Genomic DNA, 27,275 nt, shown 5'->3' with positions numbered 1-27,275 from the left:
TACATTTGTATTCCTAAGGAAACACGATCGTCAAAATAGATTACATCAGAATATATAACATTCAACTAAGAACAAAATGTTCCCCCCATTTAATACGAGATATATTTCAGACCTATGGAGAAATATTAAGGTCCATCTTTCTTGTATCTGTAACGTTGATAATAGTGGTTATGAAAATATGTTACTCTAATACTCTGAAGTACTTCATGTCAAGTTCAATTGACTTGAGATAAAGAATTTACAGATGAAATATTCATATTACGAAAATTGGTATTTTCAAAGAAGGTTACGCCGTAATTTAAAATTTGAATTATTTATGATTGAAGAAGATGAATATTCTAATCAAAATCAAAAAATTACGTTGACTGCATTCATACCTTTTTCATTATTTGTATTCTACGTTTAATGGTAGATTTTGGATAAAAAAATGCTGTTCAAGGAAAAAATCCTTTGCTTCTTATAATAAGCCACAACATGACACACTACCCTAAAATAAACCCTTCTTTGATTCCAACATAAATTCAATTCGATTCTTTCCAGGCAGTATGCCTATCCTTTCGATACCGCTGAAACCTTCATCATAAACGAAATATGCCTATTATCTTCCTCCTTCTGCTCTGCTTACCTGACGTTCTCCCCTCTATTACAGTCCTCAACATTTTATTTCAATTAAAATACTTCGCATTCACTTTACCTGTCTCTTAGGGATTTCTCTTTAAACTCCCCTCTCCTCCCCCACTCCCCTTTCCTTACCTCTCCTTGCATTTTATAATACAATACCCACACCCAAATTTTAACGTAAATCTCCAACTACGCTTATCATCTTAAACAACGACCATGTTTCCGCGCCTAACAAAACCACGCTCCATATCAAAGTTTTAACGGACAATTTTTTACACCATTATTCGACGTTCCTGTCATTGATTCCGTCTTTTTTGTGTAACGTTCTTTGATAAACGCAAATCATTTTTTCAAACTACGTTGACCATATTAGTCCAAAACATTGCCATACTGGGTAATCGCTTTCACCTCTACTCCAATTTTAGAGTTTAATCTATTATTTCTCCTTCTTGAAAACTTAGCAACCTTTTTTGTCTTCATTGAGTCTTATCCTATACACAGAGAGTCTATTTTCTACTGCTTACCCTTTGTCTGAGTGGCCGAATAAAGCTCGATAATCCACAGCCTAAATGATTTTTGAACTCCCCATTGGCGGTAAATCCTATCTCTAATTCTCCTAATTCCTCTTCAACCATTCCTTCCACATAAACAATGAAAAGCGAAGGTACTAGCGGACACGCTGGTCCTATTCCTCTTCTGAAACTGCTCATATCCCGGACTATCCAACCCTTAGTCGCATCTAGACAGTGTGAGATATGTGCTGGTTGTGGTTAAGTCACCTTATTCTCAAATATACTCTTATTTTCCGCCTTCTCGTGACCCTCTCCCCTTTTTGAACCCAAACTGGTTACCTAAGTAATCATTGTTCATCCTCTTCATCTTCTTACTAATAATCCATTGTACTAGTTTAGCTTATTGCGTAATTAAACTTATAGTCTTTGCATACGGCGTATTCTTCTAATTCATGCATTGAGAAGTACCGCGAAACTAATAAAATCTTACGGTCAAAGCCCTTTCTCATAAATGTTATAAATTAACCCATAAAAACTCTTCGTTTATCATTTTCTTAAACTCTCTAGAAATGCCACAGGATTGTTATCCTTCTCCAGAACATTATTTGATTTCAATTTCCTTAATATCCTCTCTATCTCGCAATTATGCATTCCTGAGCCTCATCAAACCCCAACTACGTCGTCTTCTCTTTCTACGGCAAAACTTACTTGCCTAATATTTTTGCTGTATGATTCCTCATTTATTCTCCTCGTAACACTTGACTCTTTTCTTATTCCAATCAATAATTTCATGCTTTTTATATGTATACTATGCGCAGAGTTTCTCTTCTTATTTCATTAGGAATTTTTCGCCTTCCTATACAATAAATTTATGCCACCTTTTCTTTGAAATAGCTCAGTATACTCGCCTGACACAATCTCTGTGCCTTGCCATAATATAATCTAACTGATATATTTCTGATACCACCGGCATTTTTCAAGTGTACTTACTTCTACAATGATTTTGTAGCCAATTTTAGGTTATGATTAACCCAGTTCCCCCTGAGAACTAACATTTTTTCCTAGTGGTTATCCTTGATCCCAAGCCTTATTTCCATTTCTCCCTTCTCTCTCTACAGCGTTTGATTCCTCCATTATTATTAAATCCTTTTTCCTAGGTACACGCGCAATTATTTTCTTATTTATCACATTATTTTCCTTTGTTATTATTTTTTTCTTATTTATGAATGGTTTTTGGCATGTAGACTAATTTGAATAATTACCAATATCCTTGACTCAGATTCGATTTCTACTCGTAATATTTCGTCCCACAACTGTTCTGCGTTGACTAAGCTTCTTCCTACTTTTTAAAAACATCTCATATCGCTTTCTGCTTCTCTTTCCCTCCACTTAACGTTAATCACTCCGATGAACATTAATCTTTTCTCTCACCGCCCACAGCCCTAAAATATCTCTATTTTTGCTCCCCATCTTCATTTTTATCCCCATCTCCCCTTATATTCCATCTCGCGCAGTTATCTTGTAAGTCTTATCTGCTGCTGTTAATTCAAAATACCTGTGATCTATTTGGTGCATATGGATGATGCCTCAAGTATTTGTGCGGCTTAAACTATTATCGTGATTACTCAAACTTTTTTTTAGAAAATCATTGGGGATTAGTGGAATAATTTTCTATGAGATACCATTTAAACAAAGAACTGTACCCGTCATATACATATGTATTTGTATTTTGAAAAAATCAATAATTGTTTTGGTATTCTATATTTTGAAATTTGGTTCCGCATGTATGTATTCCTTGCCATATCTCAGCATATTTAGTTGCATAATTTTATTTCCCTCATTTCTCACAGAATTTTCATTTACAAATATTGTGCATCTTCATCATATTATGAATTCTTATGTACTATATTTTTCTTTACAGACCGGCAAGCACTTCCATCGAACGTCACTGCTCATTAAGGCCTTCAACCACAAATTTCGCCTTGACCTAGAGCTTAATACGTAAGTACCAATAAAATATGTTAATGGTAAATTTTATAACTATAATTAATTAATAATACTATAGTTGATTTTGCAATAACTTCTGTTTATCTCCTAGTTTCGTCATACAAATAAATGTACATCAGACCAGTCCTCTCAAATTGAGTATTATATACTCAATAACTATATTATACACGATTATTACTATACTATATTAATACTCGTATTTTAAAGGAAAAATAGCATGTATATAGGGTCCATTTTCTTAATTTTCTTCGGTTAATAATGTTCGAGTATGTTTCTGTAAGTCCTGTTTATTCCAAAATGAACAATACAGCATATTCGTTGCGTTACATGACTGATTGCGCTTATTATAGTGTTTTCAAACTATTGTTTTCTTGTTCAAAACAATTTGAACACGATTGACGAACAAAATACAATTCGTAAACGGCGCTGCTAGGAAAATGTACTGAAAATATAATAAATTTATGAATTAGTCTGGGTAAAAATTAGCATAAAATGGACTACCACTTCACAATGAGAAAATACAGCATCTCTATGAATATATTTCTTTATATTAGTGATTGAAATTAAGCTCAAACTTCATCCCAGGAATGCATAAAGCCAAAGTTTAGTTGAAGCCACAGGACAGAATATAGTCTAGAAGAAGAGTGATGCAGGTCATCTTCGCAATTCTTTCTTCATTTATTCTTTTTTTTGTGTTTATGTATGCATATACATGTATTTCTACATATATGCACACAGTTATATTTGTATCTATTATTATTCCTCTCCACCACTGTTGCTTCCCCGCGCGGCGTTGTCTTCGGTAAGCCCTCCCTCAAGCTGGTTCCTTCGGCCGGTTGGTCCTCCCGTTGTCACACAGAGGAAGAAGAGCACTCCTGAGAGAGCGAGCGCTCTTCCCCGACCACTCCTTGCCGCCGCCCTCAACCGCACGCACTTTCACCGTCCCTTTCTGTCCGCCTAACTTCGGTAATTTCTCCTAATTGTTCCTTTAGGGGTCGGTCCCTTCTGAAATTTTGAACCCTTCCATCCTTTGCCCAATGCGAACTCGAGACGACCTCACGAGGACCCCCATTTGTGCCCCCGTACCACGCCAGAGGGATGAGTGGAGCCCACCCCCACGCTCTCCCCTTTTTGTCTTATTTCGGCATGCAGAAGGGTCAGCGGCCTCTGGGAAAAATGAGCGTTATTCTAGAATAGCAAAACTCTTGGGCTTAATTCGAATCCTCCTGCTACTCAAGAGTTTCAATTCTCCATGATTAATAGACATGGTGCTTTAAACGAGTAAAGTTACGTTTAGCTGATTAGCAATCAATTATCAATAATGTTAGCTGCCATCATCATCAGTATTTCAATCCTAATGTCGGTTTAATTCACCATTCCTCTCTAAATAGAGTTAGTTACCTCAAAACCTGATAGCTTCTCTGTTTTTAGTACTTTTGAATTGGTCCTATGTATTTGTGTCTCGGTCTTTCCCCTGATTCTCCCGTCTTTTATAATTCTAACTAATTAACTTTTGTCTCAAGGTGTGTCCAATTCATCTTGTTTTTCTTTATCCAAGAGTTTTATAGTCTTTTCCCTTCTGTCTGTCCATTTATTCTTTAGCATGCTCCTCCAACACCATGCTTCAAAGGCCTCTATTCTTTCTTTGGGTTAGATTCTCATAGATTTTTTATTTCTGTTGTTTATATGTAACAATATATTTTTAAAAATATTTCAATAAGTGCCTCCATCAATAGGGATCCCACTGCTTTATTTTGGGTCGTAGTTATATTTACAAAAAGCTCCATTTGTTGCGAAACTCAGCTTTTAGGTATTTCTTCCAAAACAAACATTATTTTTTTATAAATATAAATAAATATATAAAATACACTTTTGTTTTAGCGTGTTTGTCATTTCTTTATTTCTACTTTGTGGTTTTACATTATAAAAATAAAATATATGACGAAACATGGCAGAAAAGTTGTGAGGCTGAATTTATACGCACCAATATTTCACCGTTTTTATGCCATCCGTCTTTTCCCATTTGAACTAGTACTTAGAGGCTGTCAGTCTTATACCGGCAAAGTCTTTGTTTCCAGTCTTTGTAAAAGTGTTGGTATTCTTTAAGGCTGGAAGGCTGGAAATCTTTAGACTTCCCCGTCACGCTCTTTTTCATATTATATGTTGTCCCAGGATGACAGGGTTTGTGGAACCACCGTAATTTTTTATTTAGTCAAAGACTCTTCAATAGAGTGAGCGTTCATAGACACTTCTAGGTATCCCTGTCCTCCCTCCCTGTCCTCCGGTCAGTATTCCAAAGCCCTTCGTACTGGACTACTTGGTCCTATAGTTGCAATATTTTGCTCCGAATTTCCCTCTTCAATTTTTCGTGACAAATTACAAGAAGGCTACTACACTTATGATGCAGCCACTGCGTCGGAATCACTGCATTTCTCAGCTATATTACGATGCACCTTTTTCTTGTTGAGTCTCGGGCCAGAGCAACCCCCGCATGTGTATCACTTTCAAACTACGTGTGCCTCTGTTTTTAGTGTCTGATGTAATGACGGAATGAGAACTGCTTGCTTGAGTTTTGGCAAGGCGTGAAAGAGTATAATGTAATAAGTTCGCAATGGTAACTTCTGTCACTGGAGTTGTCATTGTGCCCCTATTGGGAATGAACTGATTTTTATCCATTAACAAATAAAATTTTGGATATAATCTTGTATTTCGATCCTTAGAAACTTCACGTGACACAATTGGCTCTGATGTTTTAATCAGCTTTAAATGTGCAATTAAGGATAAGGCTTCGAGTAGTGTCTATGGCTCAAAAGTAGAATGCGATGCAAGAAGATTAGAAATGTATGCATGGAATACTCATTCTGTTCCTGCTAATCCAATCAATTCTGGCTTGACAGCAGGTGCCTCGTAAACAAAAGGAGACCTTAAAGTGTATGCCATTATAAAGCTACATATATCGTGTCACGTTTTGTTCCAAGCTGTAATCCATTCTGTATATTAGTCAGTCTTTTATTCTCCCTTTTAAAGCGTGTACTGACGGTAATATACTTAAATCTTTAGGAATTTCTTTAAAAATTAGAGGTACAGTAACCTAAAATTTTCTTCTACCTTGATTTGTATGAAATCTTTTTGTTATATACTTAATATTGTCCTTTAATGATAATTACTTTTTATTTAAATCAGGTATTTTATATTATTCATAAAAATAGTTTCCTATTATGATGGCATATCTATACAGCCTGTCTACAGGCAGAATTCCCAATTTTTCAAATATAATTCTATCATCTAGAATATTGGTATTTTTTGATCTAGCCACAGACATTTTCTCTAGGATTTTTTGCTGTTTATTTTTCAGCATATTAATTTTTGTAGAACCAGTGGATCCCCAGACGGTTATATCATATCTTACTCTCAACCAGTGCAAAATGTACTATTTTGATGGCATTCAAGCTTAAAAAACTAATATGGGGAGCTTGGCGAAGGGTGTAATTTGTTATTTATTTGTGAAATGTGTTCACCAAAGTTTATTTTTTTATTTTTATTACCCCCAAGTAATTATATTTATTTACTTGTTCCAGCATGGGGAAATTACAGTTATTGGTGGGGTAATTTAGACAGTAATATGAATGAATCTATAATTGAATATCTATTATGCCAGAGGTTTTGTGTTTTTCAAACATGACTTTGGATTTTTTCTCATTTATAACGAGATTATTGCCATGTACCCATTTACTTATATTGCTTAGGTCGCATTTCATGCCCTCAATCTCCCCCGTATGCTGCAGTTCATTTAATTATCATAATGCAGGGATTTCGCTGTATTAAATCATTGAATTTTATGAATATTCAGTGCATGCTTACGGAGAGCTCTTTACACAATGCGACATCAAAATTATAAGCCACCCAGCGAGGGCATGAGCTAATACAAGGCGAAGCTGCAGGAGGGCTCAGGAGCCTATGTCCTAAAAGTTTGTAATTAATGTAATTAAAAGTAGGGGGAAATAAGACAGAATATCTCGGATTCCTCGCTAGTCACATTTCGTTCTTTCGTCTCGCCTCAATGGAAACGTTCGCCGCTTTAGCAAATTGCTCGAGTCGACGCGGAACAAGTCACCAAAGGACATAAATACGTGCGTTCGTCGGATAGGAGCTCCTAAGCGCTTCTCTTTTGCGCGTTAGCGTAATTTATCACCGCAACGATTCAGCTCCCTCCCGCCCGTCCCTCCCATCCTCCACCGACACGCCCCCTCCTCCTCCTCCTCTCTCCCCCCTACCCATCTCTCCCATCCCTTCACCTCCATCCTGCTCCCCATCCTTCAGTCACAAGTTTCTCTTTCTCGGCTCTGCCATCTTAACTTGTGTTATCCCCAGCAATATCTCCATCTTCCAACACCTCCTCCACTTAAGCACACAGCGCGTCTAGAATATTCTCCCCCGCCCCCCTTTCCTCTCTCTCTTCGCAGCGATTCTCTCCAAACATTTCCACCCTTCCCCCCGATCTCCACCCCCGCGCTCACTCTCAACATCACTTTAATTTCTCCCCGGAATCCCTCCCTCCCCCCCTCCCTTCCCCCCTCCTCCTCCGCTGCCACTTTAGCAAACTGGTCTTCCATTATTCCTGCCGTCTTGTTCGCACTCCATCCTGCCTCCGCCTCCATCCTCGCCTTACGGCTACGCGGCAGTGTTTTGAGGGTGAAAAATATAGTCGTAAGCCCCGATTCAAATGCTATCTGCCTACTTACTGCATTCCTTGCCGACGTTGAATTATACGACGCGCTCTCTTTCGGAACAATTGTTAAACGTTGATATATTTATCAAGTCGTTTCTACAATTCAAATTATATCCGCCACCACTCGCTCGCATTTGTTTTCTCTCCTGTTTAATGCTTTGTCTTTTCATCTTTATGCGTTAGAGATGGATCCGACGATCCCTATAGAGACGGAAATCACGGCATTCATTTGAAGAGATTGCCTTTTATTTAACAAGCCTGTAATTCAATTCAGCTATCATCATATTTTTACAATTCCTGTGTTTTTTTTCTTTTAAAACCCTTGAGGAATGTGGTTCAAAAAGATTAATCCTTAGCACATCCCTGAATAGAAAGACCAGGAGCGTAGTTGGTAATTTAGGCTTTTGGATTTCCCTCATCTTTGTATTTATGTTGCTCTAGCAGGAGTGACTTTGCCTTCATCTTTGCCCACGTGGAGACCACCTTTCTCCCTCCGTCAATATCCATTAGCGGCCTTATGCTTGGCTTTGTCCCACCGTTTCTCGTTCTCCAGCGTGCTGACTAGTATTTCATTTACCTCAGGGAACGCCGACCACAAAAGCGATCGTCTGGCTCTTTAGGGATTGCCCAATTGCGCTCTCATCCAAGACTCCACTCTTGCATTCGGCGGCAGCACAATCGTGTTTTTTCCCTTCTCGTCATTTGTTTATCGTAGACAAGAAACACGTTTGAGAGACATTTGGTGCTCCAGCATGGGAACGCTGTGCGGAATTGAATAGACAGTTCTAGTGGTTACTATACAGATTTTCTGCATCGCTTCGGAGTTTTTCCGCATGCAACTGTTCCGTTTCTGAGCTGCATTTGGGCGCAATATTCGTTATTTTTTTCTGAATATGGTCTCATTTTTACGATAATATCCTCGTGATACCTCGTCTTTTCAGGAACTCTCTCATATCTTCTGCCTTTAATTTGCCGTGCCAGCGGAATATCTTGGCAATAAAGGACAACCCTGTTAATTAACTGCCACTAGGCATGTTTTCAGTCATCGTGCAAAGATCCATCACTTTCTCTTGAGAAGTAAGTGATGCTTTCTCTCAAAAATTCTTCAGCTCGAAACACAATTGGTAGGGGCTCCATATATTGCTTCTTAGCGTTCGCCTATATCTAGGGATCTGAAATAGAATTGAAAACATCAAATTACAATCCCAAATGTAGCATTCAAAATGGTGATGCAATCTCAGTGAGGAAACATTAATAAAATGAGTGTCATCAACTCACGGTGACAAAACTGCATAATAGATACAATGCATTTGTGTTGACATCAAATTCCTTTATTTTTTCTTCAGTGGACATTTCTTCGAACTTTGCACAAGCATTCGACAGCTAATTTTGCTTATCCTCCAGCATTTCCTTTAGAGCAGGCGACTTGGTGACCTTCGCTTTCCTCAACACGTATCATTTTCGTTCCAGACTGTTTCACTCGCCCTCACAGCCTCCTCTCCCAGCCTTCATTCCCGGTCCACTTAACCGTACTTCCTCCGTTTTATTCCCGCCTTTAACTTCATTGCACTGCGATTATGTTGATGATTCTTTTCAAGGTGATGCTTTCACGGTGGCTTTTTTGGCATGGAATCCATTTTTACTGAGAAAGCCAAGTTTGCATTAAATACAAACAGGCAGTATGCGAGGAGGAATTCTGAGTATCACGTTTTGTAACCATTAGGTAAACCCCTTACTATTTACAATATATTATTGATTAATCCTTTGAATGTACTCAACTATTCTTAATATTTAAATGTGGTATCCTGTCTGTGTAGCCTGTGGTAGTCAGAGTGCCTGGCTACCTGAGCTGAGAGACCCGAGACCGAATCTCACGCCATATCTTTGTTAGTCGTTTGAGATCAAATTAGTTCATTTTTATGGGAAAAAGTTTTTTCGTAGGGAAGCTTTGTGGTGCGCTGAGAAAATAATCCCTTCTCTCCTAATCATTAGCGCCTTCAATGCGCGAATTGTACACGCTTTAGGCCTTATTTCGTGGTCAACACTACGATAACTTATCAAAACCCATCACCAGGTTGATCATTTTGATTTGGTAATAATTGATTGAACATCAAATTTTAAATTTCACGTAACTGATGAAAGGGATGAATTGATCATCCACTATTCATACTCTAGTTTTATGTGACGACTGTTTGTAGTGTTTCGAGATCAATACTACCTGTTTCAATGACATTGTTTTTCACGGTGCTTTTAGCTCTAACTCCTTTTGTTAAATCAATTCATTCACTTTAAACTTCTCCAAAATGGGAGGAAAAAATTGATCACTAAATTGTTGTCAAATTACCAATGAAGAATGAAATATGAGTAGTACAATGCCGATAGTTCTCTTAAAGATTCCTAAACATATCATAAGTAGGTGCATACACTGAGAGTTCCGAACTAAAAAAAGAAATGCCGCCCAATATATGTTAAGTTAAAAAAAACAGATTGCATAACATAAGTTGCATGTCGTTGCCATATATTATTAAGATCACATCAAGCTAATTTTATAGATTTGTTAATGATTTCAAGTTTTTTTGCTATTATTTTTCTGTAACGAGCCACTTTTGTGTATCTCCTTACATTTCCTCGAGGCATCGTTAAATATTGTCACACTATACCTGCTCCAGCCCATTATTTCCAACAAATTTGCTTCTATTATAAGGAATATTAATTTTAGTTTTGATGATCTTAGGATTCTCTTTCCAGATTCATGATAACCTTATCAAATACCTGCTGCTTAATTTAACGAAATAATTATCCACATTCCCAGCTATCTGGGAGACATAAACTCTGTAAATCCTTAAAGGTGACGGAATAACTAATTAGAAGCGCTCACTCTGGAACGTTATCCACGATTGCGTCAGAACGGTGATAAATATTTGTTCCACGTGATCGATTAGCCATCGAACCCTTGTCAAGAATTTGCCTGGAAGAATTTTGAGGCCATGGCGGGGTCACTCGCACCAGATACATATCCATACCAGTTGGTATCGTTTAATATCCACCGAGGAGGTTCTAGCAGATAATAAGAAATAGTAAGGTGGTGTTCATTGAAATGCTTATTAGCGGATGACTCCGTTAAAAGTTACTGTTTCGGAATCTCCCGCAGTTACTTTGGTATTGGTGATTATTTCGTCAAAGTTTCCAACCGATGGCGGCAAATCTGTCTCACCTTCTAAAGAGCGAATGAGAGGGGAGGGAAGGAGAAGGGGAAGGTCCAAAGGGAGAATGAGGGAGGGTTGAGTGCAGTAAGTGCAAGAACTTGAGCTCGAGACGCCCTCTTTCACGGTTAAGTAATTGATCGAGTAGAGAAAAATGGCGATGAGGAAGATTGGAAAGGTAATGTGTTATTTGATGCATGGGGTCCGCATTCAGGGAGGAAAGATGGAATTGGATATCATTTCTAAGGAGGTAGAGGATGGGGTCAGACGGGGCAGGCAATGATGCAAAAAGAGGGCTACTTTAGATGCACCGTGGCTCATTCACCCAGAATGTGTCGGGTGTCATATCATTCCAAGTTACTTCCCTGCCTTGTCTCAAGTATTTCCCCAGGAAAACCCTCATTCATAACATTATTCAATAAAACCTTTTACGATATTTTTTTAGAAATCGTTCTTGTGTTTTCTACCTAAGAAAAATAATTGTCATTTACAACTTCAGAAATTATAGAAACCTCATGAACAGATGTAATAGTTACTTAAGAAATACTTCAGATTTCAACGAAAATAAATTATATATTAATATTTGACACTAATTAAAGGATGCGTTAAAATATTGCAGGAGATCAAATGTGATAGCCAGATAAACAACGGTTTTCATGTAAAAATTCTTGTTTTTTCATAACAGCGGTTTTTATGTGAAGAAGGTTAGGAAAGGCACTGTGAATATGAATATCTCTTCGAAAGAGTTACTAAACTCCCTTATTAAACGAAAGGGTTATATTCATCGTCCTCTCGATTCCATTCGGGTGATTTATATAGTCGGTGAAACTGCGGGAGATGCCGTGACAGTAACTTTCAACAGTTTTACCGCTAATGCGCATAACAATGCAACAATTCTAAAGTTTACAATCAGTTCCTCTTGACCGGGATTTGGTTGTGACCTCGTGGACTATGGCACAACGCGCATGGCCGCCAATACCTGAGACTTTGTTAGTATGGCATTTCGCCATAAAAACATCTTGTTACTTTAAGACCCCCTAAACTTCGGAGTTTGAGAGGACGCCTCTAACTGGCTAAAGCCGATTTCGGTCAAGAAGAATGACTTTTACACTTTTATTTTTATAGTTATCTTGTTTTGCATTCTGATTCATGGTTAAGGAGATATTATTAAGATGCTATTTATAGTCGTATTCTTTCACATAGTAATGTTCTCAAATGTGAGGTTTGAAGGGTGTGGATATAAGATTCCCCTAATCGAAGCCTAAGGGTGTGTGAAATTCAAACGATAAAAAGATAATTAGCGCCCCGATAACCTTTGCCTGTGCAATCATTTGGATTTTCTCAAACCTCTGAGCAACCATATCTTAAATCCAACCCTTGGGTTTCCGATAGATCAGCTCGAATTTGAACCCGTAATCCTCGGGCCAATAACCAAATGCCCCGCTATGCTACCACGAGTCACATTCAAACTAAAGTTTATTAAATATAACTATTGGCAATTGCTACATCGTCAATGTTGAATGCATTTAATTTCCGCTCTCCTGATACGTCGAGCATTTTGGGACACTACTCACAAATTTGATTACTACAATGGATAAAATGCAAAGGATATCAATCACATTTATTATAAAACGTCAGGAACGAATTTGAAGCGTGATATGTGATTATTAAATGTCCTGCGACAGTAAACGCTATCGGTTGTAAGATATTATTAACGAAGTCGTATTGGATGAATTAAATCCTATGAATTGAAAAATGGAACCCGATGAAACACCGATGGAACGATTGGTACCTCACCTTGTATGGGCATGCATGATGACTGGGAAATGTTTAGGGAAATAGATTGCTACGCATTCCCATATTCACATGGAGTCCTTTATATCCAATATGTATATCTCTTGCACATTTAATGACACAAATCATACCGTACAATAGGCTAAACCAAATAAAATACCCACATAGATAAATCTAAAACTATGCTGGATGACGCAATAAAATCCCGTTTCTTTACTTATCGGTAGGCCTTACGCCCCCAGCATGTGTCCCCGTGGCTAATTACTTGGAAATAGGTGCAAATTTGGGTATTAAGTTTTTATAAGTTGACCAGCTTATAGATTTACTTCTACAATAATTGCTATAAAATATGAGAATCCTTCCATTCCTTCGTATTCGATTTATTATGTTCATTTGTTGCAATATGAAATCTCTGAAAAAGACAAGGACAATTAAAAAATTTCGGAATTTTAACAATCTCATTAGGAAACGTTTATTTTTTCGGACACTTCCTAATTTTGTGGGATAATCTATTTGCTTTTGGTACGCGAGTTTTCGGGTGAGCAGGAAATCTCTGTTCGTTCGTTAGGAAAACTATTGCTAAATGATTCATGATGAATAGATGTTTTAATTCATTAATAAGTCATAAAAATTTATTGGAAAAGGTAACTTTGAGAAAATGACAAGATTACATTCTCAAAGTCAAATCACATCTTCTCAGTTTTTCTTAATTTCATTTTTATTGCATTCGTAAACATATTTTTTTGAAGAAAATTTTTACTATGTTTATAATTTTTAGCACCTTAATGAAAAATTTATTTGAATAATTGCTAATTAATTTTTTAAATAATACATAACATATGTATGCATAGCATAATAATTATATAACAGCATTTACTGTTCAAATTAACTTAACAAATATTCTAATTGAAACATTTCTTTAGAACTATTTTCAAAATCTGCATTCTGTGCCATCATTGAGATGGCAACTCGCTTTTATTTTCGTGATTCTCATTTTGATGAAAGAAGACACTTTGGTTTTCCACAAACAATTTGTTTTATTACGACCTAGGTTTCGTTACAGCGTAACATCTTCAGGTCAGCTGTAAATGTTCCGCTGTTACGAAATCTAGGTCGTAAAAAAAACTTCTGCGTGGAAAAGCAAAGTGTCTTCTTTTATCAAGAAGGATTTTCACTATGTTACACCTGAAACTGGGTCATTTAAGTGATTCTCATTTTCTTAAATATATACTTCAAATGTATGAGTACAAAATTGTCGCTGTTGCAGTATTCTATCAGTTTGATCCAATTAACTTATGAGAGCCAATTTAATACAATATGAAATCCGAAGCCTGGTAATTATATAAATTTACCCGTCAAATTAAACTTGTAAATCAAAGTCAGTGTTCTAAAATCATGGAAAATAGTTGAATGGTTTTAGAGTATTAAATTAAAAGGTACAGTTCATTTCTCGTCAGTGGAACTTGTTACATTATCACGCTCACATTCCTACGAGAATTCCGATTTGGAAGTCTATCGGGCGATCGACTGTATGGGAGTGGAACAGGGGCGCGCAGCTCTTACACTTAAACCCCTCGAGCAGAATTTACTCTAACCACTCCGGCTAGAGACTCACCGTTCTGCCCAACTCGTGTGTCTCTATGCGTGCCGAATTCGTTTCCGCCATTCGGAGCCGAATTGGAGATTCCACGTGTGCCGCGGCCATCTTTTGCGTAAAGCATTTTACCAGGCCTTCGACTACCACCTATCGACGAGAGAGAAGCACATCTAGACGAGGCGCGACCTAGATGTGGAGTCGCAGCCTCTTCCCGCCCTCCATCACCTACCCTCCACGGAATCCAATAAGCTGAACACGGAGAGATAGTTGTTTCGGAGAAGAATTACACGCATAATAGCCCGCAGCTCTGTTTGCACAAGAGAATCAAGTTTCATTTTAGTTAAATAATAAACAAATTGAGTAGAGTCAGACGTGATGTGGTGTATTTTGAACATAATTAAGAACGGATAGTGGCAATTTTCAACTAGATAAGATTTATTGTATGACCGTTATTTACGAAATAATAAAGGTCACACATTATATCAGATACAAGATATAGATATGTAGATCGCGGTGCAAATTTTACAAACATTGAATTGATAAAATGAGTTTTTAAAAATTCCAAAAGAAAATGTGGTTCTGCAACTCAGCTTACCAATCCCATTATTTGGCCGCTGCTTGTGACCCGTAGGGCAGTAGTATGATTTAGGCCCATATGCAAACATCACTCTTTATAAAATTCACTGGTCTACCCAGATAGATTTTAATGTTCGTACCACTAGTCTATTAAATAGTTAGTGTAAGTAGAGTATCTTACTTATCGAGTCACTTTAATTGTTGCATTATCACTATATTTTATTTTTTTAGAGAAGTTTACGAGGTTGAGGTTGAATTCGCCATGAACAAGCGTGTAATTTTGGTCAAAAAGGAACCATTTTATATGAAATAAACTGAAATGAAAGAAATAGGTTTTCACTTTCGTAGTCGCATGCGTTTGAGATTTAGGAGTCCTCCAGTTAAACCTGCAGCGGCGCTGTTATCGTAGAACCTGTAAAGCATATGTTTTGCACATCACATTACCTAATTCATTAAATAGATTTTTCATTTCTTCCCGCGACTTTCCTGCTGCATCTTACACAGTATTTATTTACGTGAAATTTCAATGTCATTAATGTTTAAAGTATTTATATTTTCTATGTTGCAATAAACATACGAAATTGGACGAGCATAAAGAGAATATTAACTCTGGAGCTTGATCCATTCTGCAGGGTGTCGTATCGGAAACTTAGGAGGCAAGGTTACCGGGGTCGCTATCACGGAAAATCCTTGTATAATTGGGCTAAAACCCATTCAATAAAAAGATCCAGAAGTGATTTTCAACGATTAGTATAAGCACTTGGAATGTGGAGCGGATTCGGAAATAACCCAGGAGTAAATGGAGAGAGGGGGTTTAACCATGGTTAGGGTTGTGAGCAGTAAGGAGAGACAGCGGGCATCAGTTGAATGTATGAGAGTTGCGGATTGATGAGTGTAGAGTCAACGTGGAGTGGCCGTAGCATTCACTGAATTGGGGAGCAGAGAGGTAAAGATCACAAGAACGATGTGATGGAATTTTATTGGTAGAGAGAGATAAGACGGACCCCACCGATCTCGCAATAGTGCGGCTGTACATGCCGACCTCCACTTACTGGGCAAAAGAAAGAGTACTGAGGTAATTAGAAGAATGAATTAGGACGGTATAACATAATTGTAATAAAGAGCTGGAACGCAGTGGTATATGTAAGGGAAGATGAGGTAGAAGTAGGAGATTATAGGATTAGAAATATTGCGTGGAGAAAGAAATCGAGTTCTGCAGAAGAAGGGGCTAGAAAATAACCAACAACTGGCTCAAAAATCATCATAGCCTTAGATACACATGGAAGATGCCTGGATAGACAGGTCTAATTGGTTAAAAATTCAGGAGATGCATCATCGAACTCACTTAGTTTTCCGTGTTAGGAAACAGATTCGAGTAATAATTTAGACACCATGAAGTTTAAATTTCCAAAGCATAATAAAAGACCGGAGGGGGGATAAGTAGAGCCTTGATGTTTCAACGAGAGTAAAAAGGAAGTAAAACCTAATAAATGAAACGGGGATGAGTAATGAAAACGGCTAGAGAAAGGTTGAGAACGGAATGGGAAGATCAATTAAGGAAATAATGGGAATGGACTACATCAAGAGAATTAAGAAGCCTTGAGTCGTGGAAGAGATGTTTCTGAGTGCGAATCAAAGAAGAAAGTGAAACGTTAACATGGCAATCAGGAGAGGAATGTAGAAACAGCTAAATTATCAACTCAGGTGAGACATAATGGAGCGAAGGGAATGTGATAGAAAGAACAGTGCATGAATGGGTGGAAATATCAGATACAACGAACAAGTTAGTATTAATTTCTGCCTACGATTGGGACCTTTTATTTTCGTAGCGGTCTCATTTAGATGATATTTTATTGATGCGAAACTGCCTTATCGTTTAACCATTTGCCTGTTATACCTTAGCTGATCATCAAATAAACCCCATTGGTCTCAAGATTTACTGATTGCACTATGTATTCGTGTGTTTGAATATACTAGTCAAGAATCGTACTTCTAATCGCAATATTGACGGAAACTATTCCAAAAACACGGAATTCTGGTTCTTAAAATGTTTTCCACATTTGCTGTGGGTCACTTCAGGATCCCACAAGCCATACCCCCCCCCCACCCTTTTAACAAATCACCCTAATAAATTCCAATTTAGCGTTTCCAATAAAAAATTATTTTATATTCCGTAGATAGGTGCACGGTGGAAAAAAACTTTCCGCGTGGAATGGTCAAAAAGGGGGCGATGTCTTTCACCAGCGTAGCAACTCCCTTTTGGCGTTTACCGCACCCTCACATGCTCTTCTGGAATTCCACTTCCAAGGCCGACTCGGGCCGAATTCCCGAATTTTCCTCAGTTGCACTTCCCCCGCCCACCCTCGTCTCCCCTTCTGTCCCCGCCGCCATCCGCAAAAATCTTCCACCCTCATCCCTCTGCCTTGTCTAGAGAAGATGAAGAAGGAAGCGCGTTCCCATTTTTACCCATTCCCCTTCATTCCACATCATTCATCAAATTCCTCCTCCATCCACAACTATCTCCCTCAAACAGAGTGTGCGAGGGAGAGCGAGCGAGCGGGGAAGAGCAAGGATGCAGACTTCGTGGCTCCTAACCTTACTCAAGAGAAGCATAATGCTTTCGGCCAGTGCGAGATTCATTTCGCATCATATTTTATCGCTCTTGACTGCCCTCCTTCCACTCTCCTTGCTATATCTCGGCCTCCAAGCCAGCCCCCATCCCTCCCCCCATGACTTCCATGAGACGGAAGAGCACCCCCGCCTCACGCCCCGTAAAATCTTTTCTTCGAAATTTTTGAGTCATTTATGTCCCTTGTCGCTCCCATTGCCCCATTTTTACCCCCACCACTCTAAGGATTCTCCCCCTTCCCCCTCTTCTGTCCACTCCGCTCTTCCCTCCGTCTACTCCTCCTCCGGCGTAGCCTCCTGTACAAATCCTTTCCGTTATACATCCCTCTCTTTCATTCTCTTCCCATTTTCCTCTTTCATTATCCCTTTCTTAGCCAACCCTCCCCCTTTTCCCTCCCACCTGTCCCTTGGAGATTTATTATTTTCCATAACATAATTTTCTCTTCGTATATTTGTTCGACATGATTCTCTACATTTCTGTTCCTCTCTTTTGAGAAAGGACTTTCATTCTTGCTCTATTTTCAAACTGGATCTGCGCCAGAGGAGTACAGGGAGATTCATGGCTCCCTTTCCCTCAGTTTTTCTGTCCCATACTCGTCCTCCCTTTGCTTCTGTCCTCAAGCTTGATTCACTTTCACGCATTTTCTCAGCCTCTGCATTCCTTCTGATGCTCGTTCTCTTTGAATAGAAGAGCGACGTTTATTGACTCCAGAAAACTAACTTTGCATTGGTTTCTAGTGAGGCACACGCGAGGTCTCACTAGTCCTTCACTCGCTCCAGTAAGACGATTTTAATCATGGTGCCCACGCACACAGCACAAATTTATCGGCTGAATTATTTTTCCATGAACTCATTCCTGAATGTATTTGAATTTATTTACCATCTTCACATTGATACAAATTATAAAAAATATGCTCCTTTACTTCTCTATATCCTGAAACCATTTTTTAATTATTATTTATCTATTAACATATTAGATTCTGACCTTTGCAACCCATTAATGATTTATTTCTGACACCTTCATATTAAGGCAACAATCATAGTTTAATTAAAAATTGACAATTTACCATAAAATAGCATAATTAAGTTACTTATTATTAAATGAAAATTAATAAGTAAATAATTGAATACGACCGGTTTCAATGTAACTACATCATCATCAGATGCGTGATGTCAACTAAATTGTCAATTTTTAATTAATCATGATATTCCACCATATCACGCCTGAACCGTCTCTTTTTAACTATCATAGTAGTCAAAGAAACTTCATATGTAAAGAGGAGTATAACTTAGTATGTGTGTAATGTGAAAGTTTGACATTATAGAATCAGACTCACGTGCCATATTCCTACGATTACTCGTCGAGCGTTTTCTGGCGCATTCAGTATTCAAAGGATTGCTACTATACTGTATTATAAAATTTTCTCTCCTCTGTAGGAACATAACGGAATTTTCCTTTACGCAAGTTTCTACGGGTAAAATGATTCATTTTGGATTTTTCGAGGACCATAGCGTACACCCTTGGGGTCTTTTCATCTGGGCATTCGTTTGCCTTTTCCAAATCTCTACAATCCGGACTCAGGCGTCAGAATCCCAAAGTCTTCCCGTTTAATTCGAACCCTCCCCTTACCCAACCCAACTCCCCTAACTTCGCCTCTCCGAACCAATATCCACCTTCCGACGGTTCTTCTTTCGAGCGGTGATATCATCCCAGGAGATAGCGCCCCGATGCGTTGGCGGAAATCCGGGTTCGTATGTATGTATGTATATATATATATATATATATATATATATATATATATATAAAAGAGCGTTCTCCTGATCCCTCTCACCCCAACATACACGAGCGTGGCCAGACAACCGCCGACCGTATTCTCCGTAAGCCATTGACACAGATAAGCGTACATCGGGGCCGATAATTCCGCGGACGTGTGGATTTTGTAAGATATCTGAGGAGGCGAAAATATGAAGGTGAGGAAAAAAGCAGGGGTTTCGTTTTGATCTCGTAGGTTGGTCACGCGGGCTTCCATTGGGGTGCGGTCGGGTGTCGAGGGGAGTTCGGGCGTTGGGCTTGGGGGAGCGGCCGCGGTGGGGAGACGTGCCATTATTTGGATAGCGAATTTTGGCTGCCTCAAGGATTTTCGTGAATGTGGCATGAATTCTTGAGAGGAGAAGTCGATAGGGAACAGAAAAGAGGGTGTGCAGAAATATTATTTCCTAATTATACAATTGGAATCAAAATCGACAGAATTTGCAATACTTTACAGGGAATCATGCAACAGATTTATTTAAGGTGAAATTTGATGCCCAGTATTATTATTCCGACATTAACATAATGATAACTATTATTTTCTTCTGAGTCGTTGATTCAGTTTTCCATCTACGACTTTGCACATATGTGTAATGAGTTCTTTATCCCGATTTTTCTTCCAGATCCAATTTTTACTTTTGGCAATTACACCCTCCATATTTATAATGTCAACTGAGAACGTGGATGTGGCACTTTTGCAAATGACATCCCATAAATAAGCCTTGAGAATAAACTAGGTGCTTTTTAATCTCGTTAAAGGCCAGTGGACCAACTAACAGAGCTTCATTTCAAAAGATATTTCTCTTTTACAAAATAGTTTAAATGAAATTTTTTGTACTTTTAATTTTCTTCAAAAAAAATATTTCAAGTGTATCATTTGAAGTTGCTTCTAAAAAATGCAATTATTTTTGGAGATTAAGTCTATTCCCTATAACCTATTTCCTCATATATAGTACTTCGGTGACACGGCTCTATGTATTTACAATTTTTTCATGTAGCCTATTTTCTATTGTACCCCCGTGAGTGAATATCTCGCTAAAAGTAGTACCTTTGACACCTAAAAGTGGAGAAAAATGAGGGTAACATAAGTATAAAACAGCAGAGGAATACGATATAATATATGAGTACACAACTACGGCTCTCGCACCTTAAGAACTTCTTTGTAGTTCGCATTCTTGCTTCACACGACACGATAATAGCAAAATATACTCTTAAAATTTTTGTTGGCGACAATTTTCCGAGGAGGAGTACTTCCTCGGGTTTTAAAAGACGACTTTCGACGGAACCTTGGTCGGCTTTCGGTGGCCATTCAGGTGGGAGGGTTTCAAAAGAGGATTCGGCTGCGAATTCGTTTTTGACTCGTCTCCGCTCTGGAGTGTTTGGGATAATAGCGTTGGAGGGAGGGACGGGGGGCAAAGGGTCGACGAGGGTTAAACGAAGGGGGTGACGGACGGGAATTGTGAGGAGAGTTCCTAGGAGCGGGATGAGGGGAAGGAAAATGTGGCGAGGGCGGATATGGTTGAGGCGGCGGGAGATGAGGGCGTGCGCGATGGGGGCCGAGAGTATTCCGATCACGTCCATGCAGTGCCCACGCCCCAGTGAGACGACTCCCCAGCGGCGGTTACCCACCCCCCTCCCGGCCCTCCCGGCTCTCCCCTACGCCCGCCCACGATCCGAATCTCCCACAACCCCCCTCCATTCCATTCCATCTCGGCATCTCAATCGAGTCGCTCGCCGTCCAAGCCTCTGTGGTTTTCGCCTCGAATCAATCAAGTCATTCTACCAAGATGCAAAGGTCATTATTTGAAGTACTGGGACGAGATGTGAATTATTTCCAGTAATCGCTTATCCATATGGTAGCGGTTTGAAAATTGAGGCTAAGTGACTTAAGCAAATATTATCTAAAAATTGTTAAACTCGAGGTTGCGTAAGAGTTTCCGAAGTTGGTATTAATTTACCTTTAAAGAAAATTATTTTGTTTTATTTTGCTCGTATAATGACAACTTTGGCTATTCATTTTTTGAGTATTAACGATGGTAAAATTATTAAATCATTTTGAGCATGAACAAACAAATGAGAAACGATCCTTTACATAAAAATAGCTTGCCACTTGCGGTTAAAAGAATGTATCATATCATCCTATGCTCTTATATTTACGAACACCTTCAAGCACATAAAGGATCCAAACCAAAGCCTTGAAGATAAACGTATGATATTATTTTTACAATGGTAAATCGTTATAATTCGTTACAATTAAAATTTCGCTTCTATTGAAAAGCGCCATGATATCGACCCGATGGGTAACCTTTAATTACTCATTATTCCATTTAGCAGATTTGCAATTCCATTTTGACATTGAGAAGATTGAAAATTTGTTCCCGAAAGTGAAGTACTCAGCTAATCTTAACAAATTTGAAAATAATTTAGGCTTTAAAAAATGAAATTTCTAATTTTATACAAATACCATTGAAGCCATATTTAGACAATTATTTTTGATATGAGGTAAAAACTTCAACTAAATGAGTGAACCGTTATATTTTGTTTTGTTGCCTTTCCATATTTTAACATAAGTTCCTCGTTTATTAACAATTTGCGCAGCTTAGGGCGTATATATGGTGTAATCTTAGCATAATGACCAATTACTAGCACTTTTCCACTATATGAAAATTTATTTCCGACCCGGCTTTGATGCACAATATCACATTTAGGTCCAAAAATCACATGATCGGTACTTCTCAATGGTCTATTAGTGGGGTTAATTTTAAATATACCTTTTTGTTCTGCTATTTTCAGGTAGACTAAAATTATGTTGTTCTATACCATTTACATTTCAAAAGAACTCGTCGCACAAGCCAGTCTCTAATGGTTTACATTTCGCAAAATCCATCTTTTATCCGATCGGTGAATAAATTTTCGAATGAAAACAATTTTTCATCGATCCAAAAACACCTTTATTTTCATTCATTCTTTTGACCCCAGTTTCCCAATCATCTGTCATCTTCGGCACGCCATTTTTATCATGGCTCTTATAAACAGCGTCTACTTTCAAACTTCCAAAGCTTTTCTTGTCCATTTGTCATTTAGTTTTGTATGACTCCTCTTCTTCTTCAGCCATCTATTCCACTATCCATTCTTCCACAGCTTCAACGCTCATCCATTGTCGACTTTGGGTGAAGTTTAGCTCGGATTTCGAGCTTTACTTTGCGGGTTAAGTTTTGGGCAAACAATTTGGATGAAACAGTAAATGTTGAGGATTTGAGGAGGAATATAACGCTTCAAAAAGGTTATTTCTCTATAGGTTGTTTTTCTTTTTTAAAAGTAAAAGTTTTGAAATCTCATGAATTCATTGGACCATGAACGTACATAATATATATTGATGGCTTGGTTGTCCAGTGGATAGAGCAACTATCTGCCGAGAAGAGGACCCAAATTAAAAGCCTGGTTATTTCCCTTGCCACCGTTAGTTTCATCCTGAGCTGAATCGTCCTGGAAGACCGTAGGTAACACAAAGAAAGGAACTGATTTCTAAATCTCTGAATCCACCAACGGTTACTTCGATTCAAGCTCTAACCGCACCTACTTCTGCCAAAGTTTGAATTAATTTCGATGTTCCGGTAAATATATTGCAAGCATTGTACATATGTTATATTTCTCGTATAATCTAAACGCTCTAATCAAAACTTGTATTGCAAGTGAGATGACTGTCTAAACGACAGTGTGATGCAAGAGTAACCATTATTAAAGATTCACGTGTGTGTGCGTGTATGATTCCCTTTGGAAACTAAAATATACTTCTAATGATGGAGACCCCACCACTGGTACATATGAACTGATAGTGATTGATCCATACCTTAACAAAAACTCGTCTTTGTTTGATAGCCATGCTGTTATCTAGACGTCTAGTGCAATTTGGAGAACGCTTTCCCTCTCAATTCGTTCTATATTTCACAATTCACATAAGACATATTTTTATATTCGTTATTCTCTTGGAGACAAAATACACGAGAGTGCCTTGTCTTCCACAAAGCCCTTATCAACCGATATCAAGTGGTTGAATGAATAGAGAAGTTTGTGACTATTGAGTAATTGCGTAGTCGCAGTGTTTGCCCGAATCTGTGCAAATCTTCATTTCAAATCTTTAGTTAGGAAATCTCAAGTTAAAATTTAAGAATGTAAGGCTTTTTATGAGAATGGAAAGTATTTAATTTGCGCATCTCTTGGCAAATGTCTGAGTATTCTTGTTGTCGACTTAGATTTAGGCTGTTAATATACTGCAAGGGCCCTGCTGAAATCCTCGCATTATATTCGAGAGAGATCGTGCCATACGTTACCGCCGCTTGGTAGTAAAAGCACTCTCCTCGTCCGGCCTGACACCTGAAGAAAACTGAAAGGCAAAGAGAACGAATGTTGGTGCCCGAGTATGCCTCGGAGTAAAGCATGCAGAATATCCGGGAGCGCATTTTTCTCAGCGGGAATTTCGAAAGCAAGCGTTGGTTGGTTTTGTATTCCCCGACTACCTCGGCAATGGTGATAATCATACGCCGTTACACCTACCTTCCCCCAACTGTTCAGGCAACGCCGAATTTCGAGCGGTCGCTTACACTCCCAAAACTTTCTCACCCCCGTCTTCACCTTCTGCCTCCCGTCCCCTTCCACCCACACCTTTCTTCTTCGTCACCGAATTAATTTAGCTTCCCTTCAGCGCCCCTTCTCGCATCAGACGCGTTTACGAGAGGAGACGACGTGGGTGCGTGATAAAGGCCGAGGAGGAGGCCGTGTTCATTGTTGCCCATTGAAGTGCACCATCCCTCTCGCCTCGCATTATTGCCCTCCTCCCAGAATACTGCCGTCCCCTCCGCGGGAGAGGTTAGCCTCTTTGAGAGTGCCCGAGGGGAAGGTGGGCGGGTGGGTAGTTCCTGTGGTGCGGCAGCCACGGAGAAGGAACAGAGGGGACTTTCTAATGGGGGGAGGGGACTCCGATATTCTCTTTAGGTCCATTAATTCGGTTTTCAGAAGAAATTATTATTCCACAATACTGTAATATTCCTGATTATTAACTTCTAATAATATATTATAAATAATAATGCTTTAGTTGGGCGATATTTTGGAACTAAATAATGGCTTTATAAAGTTTCAAAAATAAGAATATATCAGCTGAAGAACCATCTATATAGAGAATTAGATGATTGAGTCGACGACGAAGACCTAAGGTTTAAGTGGAAAACGAGATTAGTAACAAAGTTGACCCGGTACGTATTACTTAATTGCTATGAAACTTGTAACTTAAGCTTTAGATTTGGTTTGGTACATTTTGCACGTGATTTTTGGAAAGGAATATTAAAAATGAGTTGGTCGTTACGGAAAACAAACTAAGGGTATCTAATCAACTTTGGGGAAATAAGAAGGTTTTTAAAAATTCTGAAAAGGTAATAAAAATGGAAGAGCTGATAAGTGTAATAAGTATTGTGAGATGGTTAAGTATTTAAGACATATGGGAAATAAAAAGAGAAATTTGGGAAAAATTTGCATTTATAAAAGACATAGGCGTGGGAAGTATACGGGAAGGGACGCATACGTTCTTCATGATTAGAAATGCTTAAAGTATTACAAAATTGTTTGCAGGTGTAATGTCCTGACCACTAGAGTATTTTCATTGGGAGATAACACTTATACCTGCCATTTTAATACCAACGTTTACGCTGCCGCTAAGAGTTGAATAAAAGTCAGTAGCGAGAGATCTTTACTGATTGATATGTAAGTAAATGTTTTTGAAGTTGAGGTCTATTATTTATTTTACCGAGGTTTCCCCCGCTACGCGTACTTTTATTGAATGAAGCTACTAGAATTTATTCAGCTAAAAAGAAACCAATAATGTTCACAGCTTAAAATTGTATCATAATTTATGAAATTTATCTTTCAATTTTCGTTCTCATAAATACCAAAATGTTACTGATCGTGTTCAATATTTTAATATATTTCTTTTGGCCGACATGAATTGTAGCTATGCTACCTTAATATTTTCCCCATGCTGATTTATCTTATTTATAGCGGCTGCCTCTGAAAAGATACAGATAACAGCTATGGGGGAGTGGAGTGAGGTCGTGTGCAAAGGGAGATATGGCAGTGAAGTAGGGCACTGCGGTTTAGAATTGAGGGAGAACTGTAATGAGAAAGTAAAAGAGTTCTACATGTGACAGGATTTAATTACAAATTATTAAAACACCTGGTTCAAATACAGCAGTACGTAGGTATACAAGGAATTAAACATGGGTACTAAATGTGATATCAGTTTGACTATATAATGGTCAGACACATTTAGAAAGATTGTAATCAGTTCCCACGATGCTAATGGAGAGTGTGAGGATTCAGAATATAATTAACTAATGTATACTACCAAAACTATAAATATTTAGTACTAAATTAGATTCAAGAGGATGAAACAGGGAAGATGGGTAACGAAATAGAATGTATAAGCATTAACCAGGATGAAGGAAAATGACTACCAGGAGTCTACCGAAAAATGTATGAGTGAGGATAGGGAGGCGGGTACAAAAAAGGGTGGGAAAAATGGAAAAATATCAAGAAAGGGATATAGGAAGCCTAAATAGAAACTATAGAATTATTTATTCAGAAAAACCAAGACAACGGTGGATTAATGACGATATTATGAGAAAAATAGATGAGAGACGAAAATGGAGTGCTATAAACACAGAATAAGGTAGAAGGGAATCCAAGGATATAAATGATAAACTGAGAGAAGAAACCAATGAGGCAGTAGAATAAGGAGGCATGATTTACCAAGGAAGAGTAAAATAGGTGCACAGTACAGAAAAGTGCAAGATCTATAAGGAAATACGAGGGTCATCCGGAAAGTAGTACCCGTTCGTGCCGCATGAAGTGCTGACGACGCGAGTAGCCGCTGGACGAGGTCAGATAGCTTCAGTGGCTTGTCTGCCTTCTCTGAGCCAAGTTGCGTGACGCTAGCATTGCCTGTGTTGTTTCTGTGATTGTTTACAATGTTTAAAAAAATTGAGAACGCCGCCAGTTGTGAAGTGAGGGCAGTGATTAAATTCCTCAATGCAAGAAACGTTCGCCCATGTGATATTCATCACCAATTAAAGGAGGTGTATGGAGACAATGTAATGGACGAGTCGTCTGTTCGGCGGTGGTGTCGCAACTTCAACATGGGGAGGGGGAACACACACGACGATGAGCGTTCGGAGAGACCGTCTGTCATTACAGACCAACTGGTGAGCTCAGTTGACGAATTCGTGAGGAACGATCGGCGCGTCACAATTGATGACATCTGTGAGCATTTTCCCAATGTTTCTCGAACAATTGTTCATGAAATTGTTAAACACCATCTGCATTATGCAAAAATTTGTGCAAGATGGGTCCCTCGCAAGCTTACAGATGAGCACAAAACCAAGCGTATGGCTGCAGCACTGACGTTTTTGGGACGTTATTCTGATGAAGGAGACTCTTTCTTGACTCGCATAATTACTGGTGACGAAACATGGGTTTGTTATGCATCACCTGAGAGTAAACGACAGTCAATGGAGTGGCATCATGCTCATTCACCAAACAAACCAAAAAAATTCAAGACAGTTCTGTCCACCAGGAAACTCATGGCAACCATTTTCTGGGATCGACGAGGTGTATTGCTTATTGATTTTATGGCCCGTGGAGACACTATTAATGCCAATGCGTATTGTGAAACATTAAAGAAATTACGGCGGGCAATACAAAATCGGCGGCGAGGTCTATTGTCTACTGGTGTCATTCTCGTTCATGACAA

General features: G+C 38.6%; 1 protein-coding gene across 1 annotated transcript in view; it reads left to right on the top strand.

Annotated features, from left to right (window-relative positions):
• mmd (disintegrin and metalloproteinase domain-containing protein mind-meld) overlaps window positions 1–27,275 on the top strand; it is a 997,749-nt gene that overhangs the window by 625,302 nt on the left and 345,172 nt on the right. Inside the window, exon 8 of the mRNA XM_071590726.1 lies at window positions 3,055–3,134. Within this exon, the coding sequence (XP_071446827.1) occupies window positions 3,055–3,134 (80 nt within the window). The remainder of the gene's footprint in view (window positions 1–3,054; window positions 3,135–27,275) is intronic.

Source organism: Hetaerina americana, unplaced genomic scaffold (assembly GCF_022747635.1).
Source record: "Hetaerina americana unplaced genomic scaffold, ioHetAmer1.1.p SCAF_4, whole genome shotgun sequence".
Classification (NCBI taxonomy): domain Eukaryota; kingdom Metazoa; phylum Arthropoda; class Insecta; order Odonata; family Calopterygidae; genus Hetaerina; species Hetaerina americana.
This window is presented reverse-complemented; position numbering and strand designations above follow the sequence as displayed.